At 32.8% G+C, this 22,224-nt stretch overlaps 2 protein-coding genes across 4 annotated transcripts; both read right to left on the reverse strand.

Annotated features, from left to right (window-relative positions):
* Window positions 1-1,973: 1,973 nt before the first annotated feature.
* Window positions 1,974-5,027, reverse strand: LOC110996274 (pro-resilin-like). Of its 2 annotated transcripts, XM_022263869.2 has the most exons (4): window positions 4,982-5,027; window positions 4,015-4,876; window positions 3,350-3,626; window positions 1,974-3,319 (listed from the first exon to the last, which is right to left on the reverse strand). In XM_022263869.2, the coding sequence occupies exons 1-4, from the start codon at window positions 4,988-4,990 to the stop codon at window positions 2,101-2,103; spliced, it is 2,367 nt and encodes a 788-aa protein (XP_022119561.2). In that variant the 5' UTR covers window positions 4,991-5,027; the 3' UTR covers window positions 1,974-2,100. The 2 variants fall into 2 exon arrangements, with proteins under 2 accessions (XP_022119561.2, XP_022119560.2); XM_022263868.2 differs by having other exon boundaries at window positions 1,974-3,626.
* Window positions 5,028-12,167: 7,140 nt separating this feature from the next.
* On the reverse strand, window positions 12,168-18,136 carry LOC110996280. Of its 2 annotated transcripts, XM_022263876.2 has the most exons (4): window positions 18,031-18,136; window positions 17,184-17,847; window positions 13,692-14,817; window positions 12,168-13,658 (listed from the first exon to the last, which is right to left on the reverse strand). In XM_022263876.2, the coding sequence occupies exons 1-4, from the start codon at window positions 18,037-18,039 to the stop codon at window positions 12,242-12,244; spliced, it is 3,216 nt and encodes a 1,071-aa protein (XP_022119568.2). In that variant the 5' UTR covers window positions 18,040-18,136; the 3' UTR covers window positions 12,168-12,241. The 2 variants fall into 2 exon arrangements, with proteins under 2 accessions (XP_022119568.2, XP_022119567.2); XM_022263875.2 differs by having other exon boundaries at window positions 12,168-14,817.
* Window positions 18,137-22,224: the final 4,088 nt, after the last annotated feature.

A 22,224-nucleotide genomic window follows, 5' to 3' on the forward strand; every position in this document is an offset into this window, starting at 1 on the left:
TCTAGGATATTTAGGAATAAAGCTGTTTATTTAGGCAAAATCAAGCTAGGGGTATGTAATTTTTTGACGTTCATAAGTGTACATTACCTATATGAATAAATAAATTTTGACTTTTGACTTTAATAATCAATATAATATATTTGCCTCTTAACAATATTGGATTATATAGATTATGTGCTGCTGGTATAGAATCTTGTGAGAGGCTGGTATCTATTATAGGACTATAGAAGTCGTGTGATACACGTCACCAGCATTCCATCGCGGCCAGAAAATAAACAAACAGACAAATACATATTATGACTAAACTCAACAAACTGAATCTAAAGCATGAGTGGTTTGCATGTGTTAATATGTGATTATATGTATATGAAAGAATTTATACCAAATATAAGGTTCGGGTTAATACATAAAACAAACACACCTCTTGTCTTTAAGTTCGCCAAGTTTTATACAAGATTTTCATTCTCACAAGATGCAATACATTTCCATTCCAATCCTTTTAAGTAATCTTTATTTAAAAGGAATATAAATGGTGTAAATAAAAATATTTTATATCAGCATCGAATGTTTCCTAAAAAATTCAAGTCATAAATTAATTTAATAGTGTACGTGGAGTAGTCCAACTAACGATGGCTCATTAGATCCAAGCGTGAAGTTTTTAGTTTTGTAACAGTTTTAATTTAACGTTGCAATGTAAGTAATGTTCATGTAATCCGTCTTGTTTATGGTTCAATGTTATGATGAGCTTTTAGTATTCTACGTGTCATAAATTGTGTTGTTACATGCGAGTCGTTGGGAGTTTTTTATCGAGAGGCATACCCGAAGAGTTTAGTAGCTATTCTCCCCCGGTTCTCTGAAAATTTCTCCAATATTATAAAAATAAATACCTAAATAATAATGTATCGACATTTATTCTGGACCATAAATTGAGAGACAAACATTTTTTTTATCAAGCTGTAAATACTCTCTATATCCAATATGTAAAACTACGCTAACTTCTAAAACAAAGATAGCTTATTATATTTTATATAACTTTTTTTAAAATAAAAAGTTAAGTGCCATCCTAAAAAGTCGACTACACGACAATCCAGCTAAAGAAGGTCAATAATTTTTTGTCTTTGTAATTATTTTCTCGTGTTTTGCTTCAATTACAATAATCTGATAAGACGCGGCTATATATAAGTAATCAGCCGTTATAAATAAGGAAAATAATTTCGGTTTCAATTTATCTTGGAGTTCGAAAAAACCTATTTGGAAATTTATAAATATTTCTTATTCCGAACAAATAAATTGTACATCATGCTTATAGTCGCAATTTCAATATTTGTTTTAAATGTCTTTTTTATGAAAATACCTCTATCTACCCAAATGAATCATTCATATACGTATTTGGGATTTAATAAAATCATCTCATGATATTTATGACAGGCCAACAACAAGCTCAAAGCCCTCAAGGTAAATTTAGAGCAATTTAATAATTTCTTAGTAGTCTCTACATGTCTTGTCATGTCTTACTCAATCGTTTTACTGATCCGTAATGTCATGCTATCATAGTAAAGTTGCGTGTTCTATAGATTGACCTTTTATACCTATAAAAAAGCTTCGAGTGCGTGAGCCGTAGATTTCGATGTTGCGTAGGAATATGTTTAAAATTAATTATATATAAAAAAAAATATCAAAAAGGTTAGTCGACATCACAGGAAACCGAAGAGCTGGCAGCTACCTCGGACAAAGAATTAGTTCAGCTATTCAAAGGGGGAACGCTGCCAGTATCTTCGGAACCTTGCCTAAAGGGACTCCTTTTAATATATTTTAATTATTGAATTTTAAGGTTAGTTATTAGGTATATTAGAATTAACTACAATGATATTAATTACATTTCTTAAATTAAATTATAAATCATCTATAATATTTAGAACAATATGAAGTAATGAAGTTCATGAAGCAAGGAATTATATAAAAACAGGAAATATTTTAAAATCATTTATTGCCACGATCACATGGTGATCTTAAACATAATAAATTGTTCTATTTACAAATGCCCGATAAACTATTGTTTTTTTACATTTTAATGCCTCTTTCGTTGTTACTTAAACTATTCTAGTATTTGTAGCCTTCATCTGGGTTATAGCTTGGAGGTTGACGAGGTCCACTGAACTGCTCCGGTTGGTTCCCAGATGGAAATACCGGTTTAGAGCCTTGACCTTGGGTTGGCCTGTTGAAACTAGGCATCGATGATCCTTGAATTTGTGAAGGGTTAGTCTGCCTTTGATCTGAGTTCTGATTAAAAGTAGATTGCAATGGGCCCTGGCTTTGAATTGGCTGGTTATAACTAGTTTGTGGCGAACCAAATGCTGGTTCATTGGCGCCAGATGGTATCTGACCTTGACTTGTTGGTTGTCTGAAACCATTTTGCGACACCTGATTTTGGTTGAAGGGTTGAGATGGCCGTTGGTATTGATATGGAGCTTGAATTGGGGCGGTTTGTTTTGCAATAGAGTTAACGAATCCTAAAGGCAAGTTGGTTGAGGATACTTGATTTTGAAGAGCACCATTAGGTCTATTGAAACCGTTTGGGGAAGGGGTTAAACCTTGCGTGTTTTGTTGATACTGTTGGTTTAAAGAAGGTCTGTTCGAAAATTTGTTTGAAGGGTTGGTTTGATATTGATTTCCACCCTGAGGTGTAACACCCTGGTTTATGGTTGGCTGACTAGGCTGATTAGCGAAACTAGGGCGCGCTGTTACGCCAAAACCTGAATTTACTGGTTGATACTGATAACCTGAAGACTCTTGGTTGTAATTTTGAGCTGGAGATAATTTGGACTGTGGTTCCTGACCTGGTTGGTTTGAAGAAGGTCTCTTCGAAAATTTGTTTGATGGGTTGGTTTGATATTGATTTCCGCCCTGAGTTGTAACACCCTGGTCTAAGTTTTGAAAACTGGGCTGATTAGGGAAACTAGGGCGCGCTGTTACGCCAAAACCTGAATTTACTGGTTGATACTGATAACCTGAAGACTCTTGGTTGTAATTTTGAGCTGAAGGTAATTTGGACTGAGGTCCTTGACCTGGTTGGTTTGATGTGGGTTTAAACCCAGATTGTTGATATTGTGACACTTGGCTTGGTTTAAAATAGTCTTGCCCACTTGGTGTTATTTGAGACTCAGGTCTGGAGGCACCGTTGAAAGGGTTTAATGCCTGTCCATTTCCAGATTTTGAAAATGGAGAGTTTGAAGGGATTTGGGATCCAAACTGGGGACGAGATTGGCTGAACTGACTAACAAAATCTTGTTTAGTGTCCTGTGTATTCTGAGGGCGAGAGTACTCGTAGCCAGGTTTTCTCTGTGACTGAGCTTGGTTAATTGATCCTACATTGGAAGACCTGATCGGTTCGAAACTCGATACTCCATTTGTGAGTCTATCGTTGTAATTATTCTCACTTGTCGGTACATTTTGGAATTCAGGTTTCGTTTGTTGAAATCCGATTTGAGAACTTGCTGGCTTATCAATTGGAGCGATGTATTGTTGAGATGAGAACTGATCTTGTCCCTGAGGTTTGTTAATAGAAGTGGCGCCTGAATAACCTTGGGAATTATCTTCGTTTTCATAATCTTCTGGACGGTAAGCACCTGAAATAAAAAAGTCAATTATAATTTATATTTTTAAAATAAATTACAGCAAAACACAAATAAATCAATTTTGATAAAGTTGAATTAAAGCGTATTTAATGTGTGTGCATAAGTAATTGTAAGATTATTCAACACATTTAATGCTTAAACAATTTTTTTAAGCATTAATGTGTTAACTATCCTATAATTCACACACAAAATAAACATCGGTATTACATCACTACAATGTCTTAATTACTATTATAATTACTATAATATATTTTTATAGCGATCTTCAAGTGCAACATATCAGTTAAGCATTTTGTTAATTTTGAAACCATAACGATTATTATAGTTATTTAATTGTTAATTAATCACACAATATGTACATTATTTTATTCAATCCTACCTTCTTGTGTGCCAGCTGCGGCAGCTTGAGCATTTTTTTCTATTGACCTCAATATTTCCTCAGGAATTGGGGGAGGTGTGGGTAAATGTTCTCCTTGTGGTTGATATCCTTGTTCATCAGCAGTATACGTAATAGTGTAAGCTTTTCCATCATCACCAGTATAGGAATACCCTCCTTGGGCTTTAACACCACCAGAAGCTACGCCTGCTTCCTCAGCAGTTATTCCGTTAGATGTTTCAAACCTGTAATTAAATCTGTCCCCGTCGTTTTCGTTGACATAATTGAGGATTTCAGCGTTTCTATCAGCAGCCGCCTGAGGGCGTTCTGATTCAGGTTGTGAAGAACTTCCTACAAAGTTTTGACCGTTTATCTGGCTGTATCCAACGGGAGATGCAGCATTGGGTCCAAAAGATTGCTGACCCAATTCATTGGGGCTATTGGAAATCCCTAAAGATTGTGCCTGATTATCACCTTGTGAATTACTTGGTCCAAAACCAGAAACGAAGCCATTATTTCCTAGGTTTGGTCTGCTGTCAGCTGGTCCATAAACTGGACTGGGTTTCCTCGCACCAGATCCAGAAGTAAATCCAAATGGCCGGTTTGATTCAAAATTCAAAGATCCTGACTCTTGCTGTCCTGGCGTTTGTTGATTAGCTTGACCGAAATAATTAGGTCTGGAAGGCTGTCCAATAGGTCGTTGTTCAAGTGGTTGTTTGGCTGGTCCTGTGGTCCCGAAATTCGACAAGCCTGGAGCTGTTAAAGATCCCGGGCTACCACCAGCAGACCCTGCATTTGCCGGTGGAAGATACGTTCTATCTAATTTATCCCCGTAGCTACATGCTACTATCGATAATAATATTAGCTGAAAATAAAAGTAATATTTTAGTCAAATATTTTCGTGTTGTAAAACAATATTTTCTACTGTTAAAGTTGTTTGTCTTATGTATGGGTAAAATTAAATATTTACCAGCTTCATAACGGTTGCTAGATGTAAGGACAGACACAGAATGTACCGTTCGTCAGAACCATGCTATATTTATATCTCGAAATTCGTTCACCTTAGTTACTAAAAGCGCTCACGGACCTAACCTTTGACTGTAGGTGAATCTTCATTTCACTGTGTGAGTGCCGTCTTACACAATTTTCCGATCGATTTTGTTGATACACTAATTATTTTGATCGACGATTTGTTGATTTTGCGAAGGCACGCGACTCATTGTATAAATATAGTATTTCATAATAAACGAGATATATAATAATAATTATCTTTATTTAAAATATAATGAAAAAAATGTACATGTGAAATTCCCTTTGTTGGTAAAAGTGTTTGAAATAATAATATATTGTATTCAGCAATGTATAAAGCAATGTATCATGCTTAAAAAATATTATTATTTTTAGGATCGTAGGAAAACCTTCTTCGGTCTACAAAGTTATTGTATATAGAAAATATAGATTTTTCAATATGTTAAAATGTTTACTGGTCAAACAAAAAAAACAAAAAATATAAATATTACTAGGTACTAGCGTAAACAGCTTTGTAGACCCAAGCAAGGACCCGAAAAGGCAAACTTAATATGATTTCATTTTTAAATTATGTTTAATACAAGAAAAAATTCATATTATCACAATCCTCATAGCCTACCAAAACTATTTCTCAAGTATGTTGGAATTATGTTCATTCCAATTACTTTATGAAAGTGCTTAACATTATATGATAATATTTATTACAGTTAGTAATTGGTATTCGTTACAGAAGGGCATAAAATGGTAATGTGTTAACAGTGAAATTAAGCATAGCATTTACGAGATTTACAGTATTTGTTATTTAGGTAATTAATCAATAATATTAATTAGCAGCAATGTATTATTTGTAAAGCTTACAAATACATAGGCAAATACTTAAAGTAACTTCTGAGATATCTAGTGATATGCAAACGCACGATCTGGTAACCACAAATCTACAAGAAAAATGCGTAAATAATCAAAGGTCCTCCTGTACCCTGGGTTTGATTCCCGGTGAAAAAATAGTTTATTCGAATTATTAATAAAAGCCTCTTTAGCGTACTTAAAAGTTAGTGTCTTTATTGGCTTACAGCACGTCAAATGGACCCGTTATGAAAAAAAAAATTGCCCGATTTCTATGCCAATTATTTTTGACACATATAACTGAGGTTAAAATATCTAATATCATAGTCATCATAGTTGGTGTAATTTTCAAATCTGTATAAAGTAAAACATCGTGAGAAAATCGTTAAATAAATTTATGAAACCTAGTTATTCGTCTGAATTAAATTGATTCATAAGGCATTGTTTCATTCGTTTGTAGCAGACCCTCGACTTGTAAATTTATGGAACTACAGATATTAGAGTCTCTAGAAACCTACATACATCGACAGTCGCTTTGATTTGACGTAACCTGAAGATAATATCAACCGTGTTTCGAACAGTGGCTCCATCTCTCTTTAAAACCAAGAGCGCTTCGTCAGTAATCACATATCATATAATTTACACCTAGAGGCGTAATAATTTAATTCTAGGTTAAGCATCTTCATCTATTTAAAATTCCTAAACAATTGTGTAATGTTAAGTATGCTGTTAATTATAGTCATTCATGTCCATAATTCGTCTCAAGTTTTTGATGCAATGCCCTTCACAGGCGCGATTCACTTAATATTAGTTTAACGACGGTAGGTACTTCGTTAAAATTTATATTAACTAATTGTAGTTTAGCTTAGGAAGCTTTGACCCACTGATTTGAACTGAACATTATTTTCATGTTGCATAATCGTAGTTATTAAAAAATCCATTGTTGATCTATATATGTATATTAAAAAGTATTTATTGTCATCACGAAAAAAAAAGCAGTGTTGGACCATAGTGGCCATAGTGGATTCAGCGAGCGAATCTCATACAAGAGGTCGTAGGTTCAATCCCCGGCTGTGCACCGATGGAGTTTCCTTCTAAGTGCGCATTTAACATTTGCTCGAACGGTGATGGAAAACATCGTGAGGAAACCGTCATGTCCTGGACCCAAAAAGTCGACGGCGTGTGTCAGGCACTGGAGGCTGATCACCTACTTGCCTATTAGATTTAAAAAATGATCATGAAACAGATTCAGAAATCTGAGGCACCTAAACAGGTTGTAGCGCCACTGATTTTTTTAAATTTTTTTAATCATTATAATATGACTGTAGGTTTATTAAGACATCAAGATTTTTATGGTCACTTCTATATAAAATCAAATAAATTACATTATTCACTGTTAGACGCATCGACAGTTTTGTTTATCGTAGCATGACAGCCGATAATTTAAAAAATGCTCTGCTAAAATCATATCTGAATACCAGAAGGCTTCAGATTATTTTCTATAGTAAATGAAATATTGGCCTTTTCATGAATGTATGAAATTATGTTTCGCGTGTTACGCGTCGCGTAATGCTTTGTGTTAAAATTGTTAACTAAAGTTATGTTATGGAACCTTGACACAGGTATTTTTTACCTAAAAGGGTTAGCAAATCTTACACATTTGATGTTATAATGAAAAAACATGATTTTATTTTTCATACTGACATACATATGAGAAAAATATTTTTCAATTGAATATTTGTATAGTTTTCTATAAAATTATAGAAAATAATCAATTATATGTAAAGGTATGTTATATTATGTATGTTTATAGGTAAACCAGCCTTCTTTGCCTGACACAGCTATATTTTTGAGTCGAAGACGAGTTTTGGTTCGAGTAAATTCGGACATTGAAAGATTTGCCGTAATTCAAACACACCACTCCCTCAGGTGGTTTCGCTAGGAGGCTAGCGGATGTAGCTGCACTACATCCGCCATCCGCTAGCCTTACACTTCTCCATCACTTTCCGAGCAAGTACAAGTAAATTGAGTACCAAGAATCATAGGCTGAATAACTTGGATAGCATTGCTGATCCAGATTACTTTAAAAAAAAGAAGTTTTTAAATTAAGAACCCTTAGTGGGAGGGACCTACTACCTTGCCATTGCAAAACCTTCCCTAACTAAAGTATTGAGGTAGCTATAACGAAATGTACGTATTATTTGTTTAATGCTGCGTGACTGTTCATCAAGTGACGCTAACACATCAGGTCATCTCGCCCACGATTATTTCGTGAATGAGCTAATTTATAATGCTAGTTATTCGATCTGGCTTTAGCCATTTATGATACAGAATTTATAATATAAAGCCACTTTAATTTTATACTGTTAAAAAATTACATATCAAATGGGCGTTAGTTTTAGCGTCTAATTATTGTTATTTCGGTATCTTTGTGTTCTGCAGTATGGACCCCGTTTCGGTAAAGGCCTCCTGAAATTTCCATTTGTATCTGTTGTTAGCTTCCTCCATCCACCGCCCCCCAAAAACCAGGCGTGGGATAACGCGTCGGTGTTCTGCGTTTATACCTTTTTGTGTATATTTTTTATTTTTAAAGATGCTACCTTCTATTGTTCTCTGGGCACCAGTCCTTGAACAGCCATGATAAGCTCCCGTTGACCAGGTATAAGAGGATGTCTATTCCAAGCTTTATATTGAAACTTGCCACTTCTTCCTCAAAATTATTTTTATTAAAGGGTAATTGTTTTCCTGAATATGTGTATCTTGTAATTTTTTTTTTCTTCCAATATTTATAATTGGCTTTCGGCTGTTGGTCATTATCTTTGTCTTAGTTGGGTTCGTTTTGACACCAATACTCGTCTTGTCTTGGACGAAACCTTTGCTTCTAATTCCATACATAATTTATCGGATTCTTAATTATAACCGCTGTAGTTTAATAGACTTCGCTTAATGTAACGTGGATATAGTAATGGGTTTTATTCCCAAGAAAACAATATTTGTTTTGGTTGCGTTAGAAAATATTCCATGTCTGTCATTTTATTATATTTTTAAATCTAGGATTTTTGTGCATATTTAGAGTATTACGAAACGGTTATGAAAAAATTATATTGCAGATTAATTTTTATTATATTTTTAAGTTATGAACATTCAATCCAAAAGACGGAAAATGTTTAATAAAAAGAAGCAATAGAAAGAGTTGAATTTGCTATAATTGTTTGTGCATGTTAATTTTATTTTCATTTTTTTGTTACCAGGTTTTTCTTACTATAAAAAACAATTAGTAAACAAAGTTTACAGTGAACAAATTTATGTACGGATACTTTGACCACGACCTGTGAATTCTATCAACGTGATTTGTTGATGGTTTTTTGTTATTGATTGACGTGTTCAACATTTCATATTTCACGTGATGAAGGCTAGACTTACAACAGATATTAAAAATCAAAATACTGAACAATAATATTAAGCGTCATTTGTTTAGTAGAAAGACAATAATTATTTTTCAGTTTATTTATTACTTATTATTCGAATAAGAATAAAAGTACTTTACATTCCGAACTATAAATTAAGCTATTTAAGTTTCTTTACGTTTTTCATAAAGGTAGGCAGAGACTATAGAACTTTGCCTTATCTTGTCATAAAATAACAAAACACACTATATTATCAAACTTATGTAAATATTATTACGTTATAAGCAAGCGGTAACTAAAACAGGCAATTTTTAAAATCATTTATTCTCAATTTGGCTCAGTATTACAAAACAAACCTGTAATTTATTATAATTTAGATTTTGATATCCAAATATAGATTTTTTTATATTTTAATCGAAAAATGCACCTATATTGTTTCAAGCTCTATAGGCACATTTCTATATAAATTTATGAATATATTTTTATAGGCAGAATATTAATAAGTAAAAAGACTAAATAGGATAAGCGTGGGACAAAAAAGTGATAGTATGTTAACTTCAAGGATTCGAGCCGTCATTGAGTCAGTAGATTTTTTTATATACATTTGTACTTCTAAGAAATAAGGATTTAAATATAGTAATCAATAAAAGTAACGGCCTTTACATGGGGAATATCTTTATATAAAAATTGTTTGTCACTGTATTTTTGATCGCTTTCCACTGAAAGGTTCGATTGAGTATCGACATATGAAATTCTTTTTATATATTATATGCTTTGTCAATACCTACATGTAAACCTTCATTATGAACTTAAACTACTAAAGCTTAAGAAATAACATCAACAACTTAATAAGCCAGTTATTTAAGATACCCGAATTAAAGCCAGAGGAAACCCTAAAAAAGACAGTTTATGTTGCACTGTAATCTTTACAAACTAAAGAAATTTAATAAATAGACCAAATGAGATGGGTTCTTATCATTTACCTCCGTTTTAGATAGATTTTGATGGCTATGGACTCATTGCGCAATATTTAACGACCAATTAATTTAAGATAAAAAATATCTTTGTTGCGTAACTTAAAAATTAATAAAAATAAACCTTTTTTATAATCTGTTAAAAACAGAATCTAATACACATAATTGTATCATTTTTGTACTGATATATTACCTAAAGTCGTTGTTGACTTTATAAAGGCTTATATATAATATCATTGACCTTTTGTGACTCTAAAGGCGGCAAATAAAATAAAATGTAATACGCATTGTTATTTGCGGAAATAACACTAGCTTTAAGTGCTAGGTACAGTGCAAAAGGGTTTGCTAAAACATTTTAAAATCTTAAATCATTCCTATTTCTGTAATTTAACACACTAATGAAGACATCCCGAACTAACTATTCACTGCTACTTCGGGCATGCCTAATGCTACAAGTTATATTTTGAAGTTTAGGGTGATTGTATGCATCAATCGATTTGACATACGGAAGTTCTAATTAGCGCTAAGACTCGAATCTAAATATTACCATAAGTATCCGACTTTTATTCATGGTAATGTTGTATACTTATCGTATCTACCATGGTATATGATTCGCGTACTCTTAAACGTCCTAACAAAATTATTCCGATCGCTAAGGATATATATTATAACTTCTTAACCATAGCTACTGTAGCTTTCAGGTCTGACAGTGAGATGTTGACGAATCAAGGATATCATATGAGTCGCACCTTTCTTTCTCCACAAGTAAGGTACCCAAACTGTCATGTTTAGCATTTTCTCTTGATTTAATTTAGGTATCTAAAATATATTATTATACACGTGTTTTAATTGATTACATATCTATTATTATTATAATTCTTGTATAAGGTTTGTAGTATTAGGTTCCGCCCGGTTGCCTTTTGTGATACATCGTTTTCGTATAATTCTAGAAACATGTAACGCAATCTATCCATTATTTTTACACAGATTTAATCTATTTAAATAATTATTTACAAACTGATTTTCAGCAAACGTACTTCAATAAAATTAGTAATAAATATTAAAAATGAATCCTCGTTTACACGAGTTATTGTGCCTTTACATTCAATCAAATCTACAGATGCGCAATATATAACAGACTATGTATAAAACAAAATACTTAGTTGTATCTAAAGATCGCTTCTGTTTGTTTTTTTTTATGATATTTTAAATGTATTTTTCATTATTTCATTTCATGTCTCAACCATTTGCACACAGACCAGTTTATAATATTATATGTTATTGATAGGCCCTTTATTGCGTGTTGCGTGTATGAGTTAATTGGTTGATATTTGTAGATCGTTACAATGAAGGTGATGGACGTAACGATAGATGTAAAACATTGAAGGTGAAATATTGATAAAACGGATTAGTGAAGTTTTTTTAAATTTTTACCCCTAATTAATAAATATATAAACAGATTTGATTGGACTTCGGTATTTGCAACATCATTTTGTGTGCTCGCGTTGATCTTACAAATTAATTATAAAATTGTTAGAAGTAAACTTCTACGTTCTTAAATATAATAGTATGATGTCTGTAATCTTTAGCACAATCTAGACAAACATAGACTAATTCGATCTAGCATTTCGAGAAATTCTTCAATTTTGTAATATCTGTAATATTTGTGTCTAAATTTTACGTAGTTAAGTAAAAAAATATGTATTACCTCAATCTCATTTGACTATTGTCATCCATACATACTTTCTAAGTCTAATACTACAAATTATAATTTAAAGGTTAGTTATTACGAATAACTAATTAATTAATAATTAATTATTAATTATTATTAATCGACTACAAATATATTTAGTATTGTAACTTAAAATAGTAAGTAATTTAACATAAAAAACAACAATTTTACAAAAAAATAATTTATTTATTGCTCCAAACATTAAGAATAATATCACACTATTATTTGCTATGCGTTTCAGTTAATTAATAATGATAGCCCGTTGAGTCGAAGGTTGATGGTATTCTATTAACATCAAATCGTTCCCCTTTGATTGTTGAACTTGCCTCTTGCGGCATTAACGATTGTGCGTTTAATTCATTACGATTCGTTTCGGGCTTACCAAATTGTTTGTTCTGTTGCAAATGCCCACTACAACAGGCGCTACCAAGAATTGTTGAACCGATCGGACGAGAATCCGCTTCTTTGGTGAGTTCATTCTTACTATGATCTGGTTTTAATTGATCAGAAGTTGGTGTGTTAGGAAGTGTAGGAATCCCCTGGGGCGATGATACAGGTTTGAATTCAAACTTTTCAATAACAGAGCCTTTATTATCTATACTAAATATAAATTGGGGATTGAGTTGACCATTTAATGGAGCTGTTTCTATTATTTTCTCTTCACTTTTTTCAGGCTTAGCAGGGAAGGATTCTTGGGGTTTATTGTACTGATAGATTGCACCGTCATATGTATTAGAAGGTTGAAACTGTGAAGTAGCCATTGGTTCTTGAGGTGTTAAAGTGGGCAATGTTGGAAATTGTCCCGTTGATGCAGCAGCTTGGGCAAATGTAGAACTAGGTCTAATATTGAATGGCGAATTCGTTGGCTGGTTTAATAGTAAGCCAGTGTTCGGGGCAAATGAAGAAATTGAAGCTTGAGTAATGCCATTGTTTTGGAATGAACCCGGTAATTGACCAGTTGTGGATGGTAGAATCGGCTGCGAGGTTGGTTTATTATTATTTCCAAAAGAGTGAGCACTTTGAGTTATTTTACTTTGATCAGAGGATGAATGTGGTTGCTGGAAGGACTTGGAAGGTACGTCATAATTATAGGTACCAATGGGCACTTGTGGTCTGAATTGATTAATTATTGTTTGACTGAACGAAGGTACAGTGGGTCGTGGTTGTACAATTGTACTTTGTGGTGGTCTCTTGTTTAAATTCTCAGATATTGTTTGGTCTTTATTTAAATTAGGGGTTTGTATGCTATAATTTTGTTCTAACATAATTGGAAAGCTACTTGCAAAGGAGGGTTTTGTTGGCGAAAATGAGCTATGGGTACTTTGAAATACTGGTTGTTTGGAGTTTGGACTTATTACTGACCCAACTAAGTTCTGTGGTTGATTATTATTTAGTTGAGATTGCATAAAGTTACTTTGAAATGGGTTTTGTGCGCTCAAGTTTGGAAACGGTGACATAGGTTTATTATAAATTTCTCCAGAAATTGTTGATATACTTGATTGTGAAGTTTGCTGGTTTAACATGAATGATTGCAGTGACGGCTTATTGTATTGATCCGGTTTTTCACCATGATTTGTAGATTGACTCTGCGTAGATTGACTATGTAAAGTTGGTTTATTATATTGATATATATTACTTTCGTATGTTGATCCCGGTTGATTTGTCGGTGTACTTTGAATTGCAGATATTTGTTGTTTAATATCTGAACTATGTGTAAAGCTCTCTATGGAAGGGTTTTGACCAAAGCCTTGAATATTTGAAGACCCCTGAGACAATATTGGCTTATTGTACTGGTAAATTTCATCATCATATGAAGTAATTGGTTGCTGTGTTAAAGCGTTTTCCGGTGTGACTGGTATTCCATTTACGTTTTGCTTATCGTCAGATCCTTGAAATGATGGCTTTTGGAATATAGTGTCTGGGGATAATGATGGTTTATTGTAATTATAAATGTTGTCTTCAAATTTATTTGTCAACTGACTCTGTTGTCCGTTGTCCTGCGGCTTTCCAGCTTGAGGTGAGGTAAATAAGTTAGCTGTTGCTGATTCAAACACCTGAGATGTAAAGGTGTTTACAGGTTTACGGTCTGTTTCAACGTTTGACATTACAGTTGTCTCAAAAGGAGTAGTAAGCTCCCTCGATGGCTGGTTGGTTGGTATAATAGTTGCTTGTGAATTTAAAGCATCTGATGGCTTTGTCTCTGTGAATGGTTTGATTATGTTTCCATTGTTGTTTATGGTTGAAACTAAAGAGCTAGTTTGTGTAGGCTGAATACCCTGTATAGTATTCATTATATTAATCGGCTTTCCCGATGGAAATGCGGCTTGTGCATTATCCTCATTTTGTAAAGGTTGTTGGGAAAGAGGTATTACAATATCTTGCGATGGTCCAGGTTTACCATCATTGACCGATGCATTTAACGTTCCTTCGAAAGTTTGTTCAGAAAACTGTGGACTTGTTGAGATTGTCTGCTGATTAAAATTTTGTGAGGGATTTGTTTCTACAAACCTATTGCTGGTAAAAAAACTTGCTTGGGTTATATCTGGTTTGTTAATGAGGCCTGGAGTAGTGTCACTTGCGAGATTAGATGAAACTTCTGATGTTTGAAATTGGTTAGTTTGTTCTTTTTTATTAAAGTCGCCTGCCTGGTTATTAAAGTTTGGTTTAAACGCCTGATTGTTCTGATTGATGGAAAAGCTTGTAGGGGAATTAGATCCAGGTCGATTGGCCACTTTATTTGATTGTCTGTCGTTATATCTATCATTATCGCTGCTGTCTGAATAATCACCGGCGGTATTGTACTTCTGCGCGTCGTAGGAGCCTGTAAATAGAAAATGAAAGTTAGTTGATCATTTGTCAACGCCTCTGACTAGTATTTATGAGCCGCTTAAACATTCATCAAATAATACAATGGGATTACACTAATCGGTCTTGTCGCAGATTTTCTTGTGATTTAATAGTAATTATAATGAAAAGGATTTTGTAACTTATATGGGTAGGTCAGTTTTATAACATTAATATCTTAATAATATATTTACTGTTATTCAGTGATTTATGTTAATTATTTTATCATTTAACGCTCATCTTATATTATTTTCTATTAGCGGTTCTTCTCTGATTACAAACGCTTTTATTTTTTTGTTAGTTTGATAATTATGTACTTTCTTTTGAACTTCAATGAACTTGATCTAAATATTACTATAAAACTAGAGAAATTGGGGAAATAGAATTATTGTTTAAAATAATAAAAACAAGTCTAAAATGGCAGCTAAATATCAATTAAACATCTATTTTTAAATTTTTATGTGCTAGAATAATTGTTTTGACATTTAAAAATATACACAAAATGACAAGGTTAATGAAACCTTTCACTTAATACAACGGATTGTCAGATAAAAATCAATTTCAGTTTGAGGACATTTCCGAAAATATTACGTTAAAAATAGTTAAAAAATATGTGAAAACATTATATTTTATTAATGGCATTTATGTATATATCTTTGATACAAATAAGTCTTCAAAGTTTCTTCCTGAAAACATGGGCTATGTTTAATTGTATTTGTTTGCGCAATAATCTTTACTATAAGTACTCAAATTTGTCTTAATAATCTAAATCGAATTATAATATTATTCTATGTGTACAGAAATCATAAAATAGGTTGAATTAATCGTGGTTTTTTAGCCCGATAATTACTAGATTAAAATTGAATTTTTATTTTAATATTTTTATAAAATAATTTACCCTCAAGTTCATGCTATTCTGACACTTAATCAATCTAAGAAAATACCAACAGCTAGTAAACTTAAACTTAGGCGCCACTGCAATTTGCTTAGTGCATTAAAGGTGTCATAAATGTTTGTTAATATTTAAATGTATTACGTTCTTAAAAAAAACAATGTTTAAATTAAGTGACCATAATTATTGTGGGCGAACCTGCTTGTGAACAGGTTTATATTATAATGATTTCATTACTTCCGTATAAAAATTGCTTTCACATAAACTTTTGTTTATCATAACAACTATAAATTATCGTGTTAAACGCAGCAAAATTGTTTTGTACGTTATGACGTCCAGTGAATTGGATAAATGTTACCGTCCAGTTTGTGACGGTTATATTTCTTTGTTAGAGCAGTGTTGGCCTAGTGGCTTCAGCGTGAGACTCTCATATCTGAGGTCGTAGGTTCGATCCCCGGCTGTGCACCAATGGAGTTTCTATTTGCGCATTTACCATTTGCTCGAACGTTGAAGGAAAACATCGTGAGGAAACCGACATGTCTTAGACCCAAAAAGTCGACGACGTGTGTCAGGCACTAGAGGCTACTACTTGCCTATTAGTTTTTAAAAATGATCATGAAACAGAAGAAATCTGAGGTCAAGACCTAAAGAGGTTGAAGCGCCACTGATTTATTTATTTATTTCATATTTCTTTGTTACTTCAATGTTCCGCCGCGAATCAAACCCTGAATCTCAGCTATTTTTAATTCCCATCCATTTCTATCAACAACTATTAAACTATTACGATTTTTATCATCACGATAATGAAATCCGTTTCTCAATTACATATTCGGGAGCTATCAAGTCATTTATTTCACTTAATCGATCGTAGAATCGAGTTAAGATTCGGTCAACAACCTCGACCATTAATAAGATGTATCAGATAAACAATAACTTTTTAGTTTATTGCTTTTAACAGTTATTTTTAACAGTGAGATTTTTTTAATAGATTAATAGTGGGCAGTGACAATTTATAAAATTACATCTAATGTAATAATAGACTCGCGTTAAGTAAAATACCAAAGTGGATGTTAGAAAATTTCTAGAAGTAACCAAACCCTATTAGTATATTAGTTTAGTGCTCATGCACAATTTTTTCCTACATTACAGGCTTTTTCGTGCCACACACAAGTGACACACACTTTAAAAAATAAATAAAATGGGTCATAATTCGTCATGTCCAACCTAAACTATACTTTTAGCTTGCTTATTGTTGTTACTGTTTAGCTTATATAAATTTTTTTTATTCTGTTCCATTGATGGTTCATCATTATTTAAGGGAAGAACCTGATAAAATATTGCCTACCAACCCTAATATATTATGTTTCTCTAATTACGTTAATTAGTATCTATATATAAATACAGTTAGATTTATGTTATTCTCAACAATAAATATATTTAAATCTACTCACCATCATCAATCAACCCCGCAGCTTCATCTTTAGCATTTTGCTCCAAGGCCTTCAAAATTTCTGGTGGGATCGGTGGGGGTGTTGGCAAATGAGCTCCTTTGGGCCGGAACCCATCCTCATCAGCTGTGTATGTCACGGTGTACACTTGCCCATCATCACCAGTATAGGAAAACCCGCCTTCCGCCTTCACTCCATCGACGGAAACAGCCTTTTCAGCAGCGCTTATACCATTGTCAGTTTGGTACAAATAGTTATAGCTATCAGGGGTCAAATTATTCTCAAGCCTTACTATATTGGAGACACGATCACGACTGGCCTGAACCCTCTCTGGCCTATTAAAGTCTACAAAACCTTGCGAAAGAAAAGAAGCTCCACCCTGAAGATGTTTGTCTCTGAATGCTGCTTCTCCTACTTTTGAGTTTGTGGACCCGTAGCTGATTCTTGAAGCTCCTAGACCTGACAGCCCAGATTGTTCTGAGGTTCTAGTTCCAACTGCGGCATCAACCACGACTCCTTGATGGTCGTTCTCATAACTTCCGATAGGTAGGTTCGGAAGTTGTAGGATCTCCGATGAGCCTCCAGCCGCTTTAGCTGAAGATGGCGGAAGATATGTCCGATCTAGATTTGCAGAGCTGCAGACCGCTATTAAAGCGGTGAAGATAATCTGGAAAAAATGTTATGTACTATTAAGTTTTATTTCTTTACAAGTGTTAATAAGAGTTTAAGCGATAATAAAATTGTCAAAATTATTCAAAAATCGTATTTTTAAAACAACAGCCATTTTCAATTAACCAAGCTTTCCACGCAGGAAGCACTAATTCACAACACAATCACAAAAGCTCGTTACCGCTTTCATCCTCAAGCACAGCTCCACACTGATGAGTAACCACACACTGATGCCCAGAAAAACCGACTTTTGCTTTTTATATTGATACCAAACTCATCCAAAAAAACGTGCTTATAGCTTTCCACCAAGTTGTTAATGCATTCTCATATAGCACTATATTCCTTATTACAACAAGCATAAGGTTTAAAATATAATCGTTTAGCTGCATATTGCTGCTCTGATTCTGATGCAGGCATAGACTTCAAGTTCAAGTGCCTACAAGAGTGATTAACACACGATTTTAATTGGGAATGAATCGGTTTAATGAAGATTTAAAATGCCTTTATGTGTGTCGTGAAATGTTATACTAATAGGACGTGGTAAGGTCAAAATTGTGTCAAGGAATTTATAAAAAATTATTTAAAATCAATATAAGTCTAAATTTTGTTAATTTTCTGTTAGAATTTTGTTCCGAAAGAGAAAATTTTAAGCTTTTAAATAATATTATAATTTGAGCGTAGTTAACTATGGCCGGTCCCAGCTTGCTACGCTTTGCTGATTTTTTTTTTATATATTATAGAAATGAATATATATAATAATAATAATAATAACCTATGTTACTCATAGATAATGACGCCCTTGAATGATGAAAGAGTATTTAAAATCCGTACAGTAGTTTTTTCAAATTTATGTATTACAGAAATACAAACATTTCGTCTGTATGATATTAAAAGTATTATGATCTGATTGTCAGAAAATCAGTTCTATGGCAATTAAAATGTTACATTATTTCGACCTTCCATTACCATTTTATTATTAGTTAAAGTTGTGTGGTGTATACCCTTATAAAAAAGTCATTGTCAATACCTGTAATGTAGTAAATATGATATATGTACGTATGACCTATACCAGCGCGTGCCACACGATTAATACTTTTATTTCATAAAATAATCAATAATTGTCTATAAATAATTAAACTTTCTATATATAAAACTAAAAAAAAAATTTCAGAGTTGAGGGATATTATATTATCCGTGTCAGCATTTTAAATTTTCTGAATCCATCAGAAGATTGAAAGTAGCATTAAAAACCTCTCAGACGCCTTGAAATTGTAAAAATAGTTTATCGCGGATGTATTTTTTTTATTTCGTTGATGGTTAAGTGATTAAAATGTCGTCCCATAATACTGCAACGTGGTAACAATTCATTGACATTTTAACTCATGCGCATGGTATGTACGACCCTAATTGGTTATGTACCGTATGCACTTGTATTTTTACTAGGTATTTTTTTGCACAACCATAAAATAAATAAATAAAAACGCGAAGTGTGTTTGTGTCTACGAAAATATTATTTAATTCTTTTAAATAAGTTGTTTTATATAAAGTGTAACTGTAAATGCTTTAAAAATAATCGAATTTTTTTTTAGTTAGGATGGATGTCGGCAGGACATCTGACCTGATCTTAAGTGATACCCATGGACAATCACATTGGCAGAAGGCTCTGTCTGTCTGAAGTCTGGTCTAGGTCTAGTCTGGACGAGCATTGTTTTTTTACTTTGAAGAACAGTACCTTCTAAACCATCTTTGTTCATCGGCAAGTGTCAACATATGATGATATAAACCATAAATTTGTACATGAGTACTTTGAAGACGAGTGTGTAATCAACTTAAGAGATAGCCAACAATACGTAAAACATAATATTACACACTGAATACGATACAATAATGATGGGAATCCCAAATTATTAAACTCGAATCAGGGGATTTTTTCCAACAGGATGATAATATCCCATCAGCATAGGTACATAACATGTATGGTTCATGTTTTCATTATCTTTACAACCTACGATAAATATTTGTATGAAACATTGGCTGTCATTGCTCCCTGTAGAATGATGCTCGATATTAATTATGAGACGTTTTGGTTGAGAAACCTTAGCATGCTATTGTTTAATTAATTCAAGATTTTACTGCTATAGGTCAAACCCAATACGTTTTTGACATATTCGAGTCGCTGTCTCGACTATAAAACTTACCCCATGCCCCATATTCACTAAGAATGTTAAGAAAATCTCAACCTATCCTATGCGCCATGTATTAATCTCCTACAATACAAGTTAATTATACAATTTAGCGTTATGTAGTATTTATTAGGTCAATGACCTAAAATAAAGACCACAAATGGAAGGGACTAGCTGCCCACGACACAGGGAATCCTATGTGGGAGAACATTATCTTTTAACTATAAATACTTTTTTATTATCTATAAAGATTTTTTATTTCTTTCTTTCTTTCTTTGAGACCTATATGCGTGCCCATTTCCGCATCACTGGATTTAAATCGTCAACAGTCTCCTTGGGTTTCAAGGTATCACTGGTGTTTATTACAGGTTTATTTTGTTAATATATCCATTAATCGACTGACGAATAAAGGGTAAAACTATTGCGTCAAGTAACCACAAATACTAACGTACAACGTTCAGCATTATTATCTATTTATAGTATATTTAAAAGCTTTAATAAATGAATTATGCATTGGTTATTTGTAGATAAGGAACAACTTCTTGCACTGACATTTGAAAAGGACAGTCCTATGAAAAAGTCCCTTTTCGCTAAAAACACCCTTTGTCGCTACTCCTCTTTTCATAAAGCTTAAAGCCACGGCTATCATCGGACGTTCAGTTTTGCGGTCATTTGAAGATGTTTTTTGTTTTGCCGCGCATCAACACTTTGTGGAACCATTTCCGAATCAATTCGATTTAGGGTCCTTCAAGAAAGAGGCTCAAATTACTATAAATCACAGTGGTTTTCAAATGTAATATATGACGTATTATTTTGTAAAATAAGATTGACCACTACCTTATCTACGATGTATATACTATACGTTAACGAACTCACTCATAGGCGGAAGTTTTAATTAATCAAACATTCTTCAAATGTTAAATTTCATACGAATTCGCTACAGATAGGCCCTTGAGCACTGACAAGCGTTAAATCCACCAGAATAATGTTTTATTCCGGATTTATGAGGTGCTTAAATTATCTACATTGTATATTATAAGTAGCTGTCAATCACAGATGATTTAAAGCATGCAGCTTTATGTTGATTAACTTTAATTTTTATTGTTTGCAACTAGGGTTTTGCATACAAGTTGACTTTAAATAATTGTGAAGAAAAAACTTTTTAGGTGTGACAATATCTTAGAAATTGCGACGAGTAGCTTAGCGTATTTTAAAGTAATTGTCATTTGAAAGGCAAATATGTCGCATATAAATTTTTATAGCAAACATTAACACATTTTCTATATATCTAGATTTTTCCGGAAATTTCGAACAACAGTCAACTGTCGAACGTGCCGTACCTTCAGTCTTTTTAACATGATTTAAGTACATAATGTAAATATAATGAAGAGACTGGGTCTACATTATACAGACTGTGTCTGGATGTCCTAAATTCTACCGGCGCACACTCCAACTTGGCAAGGCGCCGAGAGCGATACCTATATATTATATATAAATATTTTTGTTTTGTGTGACAGAAGTTTGCCTCCTGTTACACAAAACAAAAATAAAACAAATTGTAATAAAGATATAACTTAAATGTGGGAAATAAATAAATAATACATATTTGAGTAATGACTACAATGTTCAGTAGGATCATTATGAAACATTTTACAAATGAATTGTTTCTCAATTTAAGAAGTGAAAATTAAAACAAAGGACGTAAAACATATGAACCGGATATATTAAATAAAGATGGCGTAGACATAAAACAAAAGTCATTCCACGGTTGTACAGTTGTTATTTAAAAATATTTTTATACTTTCGTGTATATTCATTACCGCAAAGACAGATTTATGTAATTTCACATAATGAGGAAAAGACGTAAATAATAAGCGATTTTTTTATTATTGTGAATATTATTGATTGAGGAATGTCTTGTAAAATTTTAGTTAACAGCTAAACAATTAAAGTTTTATTGTATTTGTCTTTTATTAAATATAATTATAACAATAACACACAAAATGGGAACGTTCTAAATTTTAAATATTTCCCAAGGCGTTCCCAAATCTTTTCATTTTAAACGATTCGAATAATTTACATTATAGTATATTGACGGTTAATTATTAATAAGTATTTATTTTTATTTTTAGTGTCATAACTTTTTTTAGTATTGCACAATTTTATGTACCTAATATGTAAATACAGCTTTA

This window comes from Pieris rapae, chromosome 13 (genome assembly GCF_905147795.1).
Source record: "Pieris rapae chromosome 13, ilPieRapa1.1, whole genome shotgun sequence".
NCBI lineage: Eukaryota > Metazoa > Arthropoda > Insecta > Lepidoptera > Pieridae > Pieris > Pieris rapae.

Bases quoted from the DNA above. Each gene is read 5' to 3' on its own strand.
- LOC110996280 (XM_022263875.2), bottom strand. The intron at 14,818-17,183 runs GTGAGTAGATTT...TTCTATTTACAG, and splicing joins TGCGGGGTTGATTGATGATG to GCTCCTACGACGCGCAGAAG.
- LOC110996274 (XM_022263868.2), bottom strand. The intron at 3,627-4,014 runs GTAGGATTGAAT...TTTTTATTTCAG, and splicing joins CGCAGCTGGCACACAAGAAG to GTGCTTACCGTCCAGAAGAT.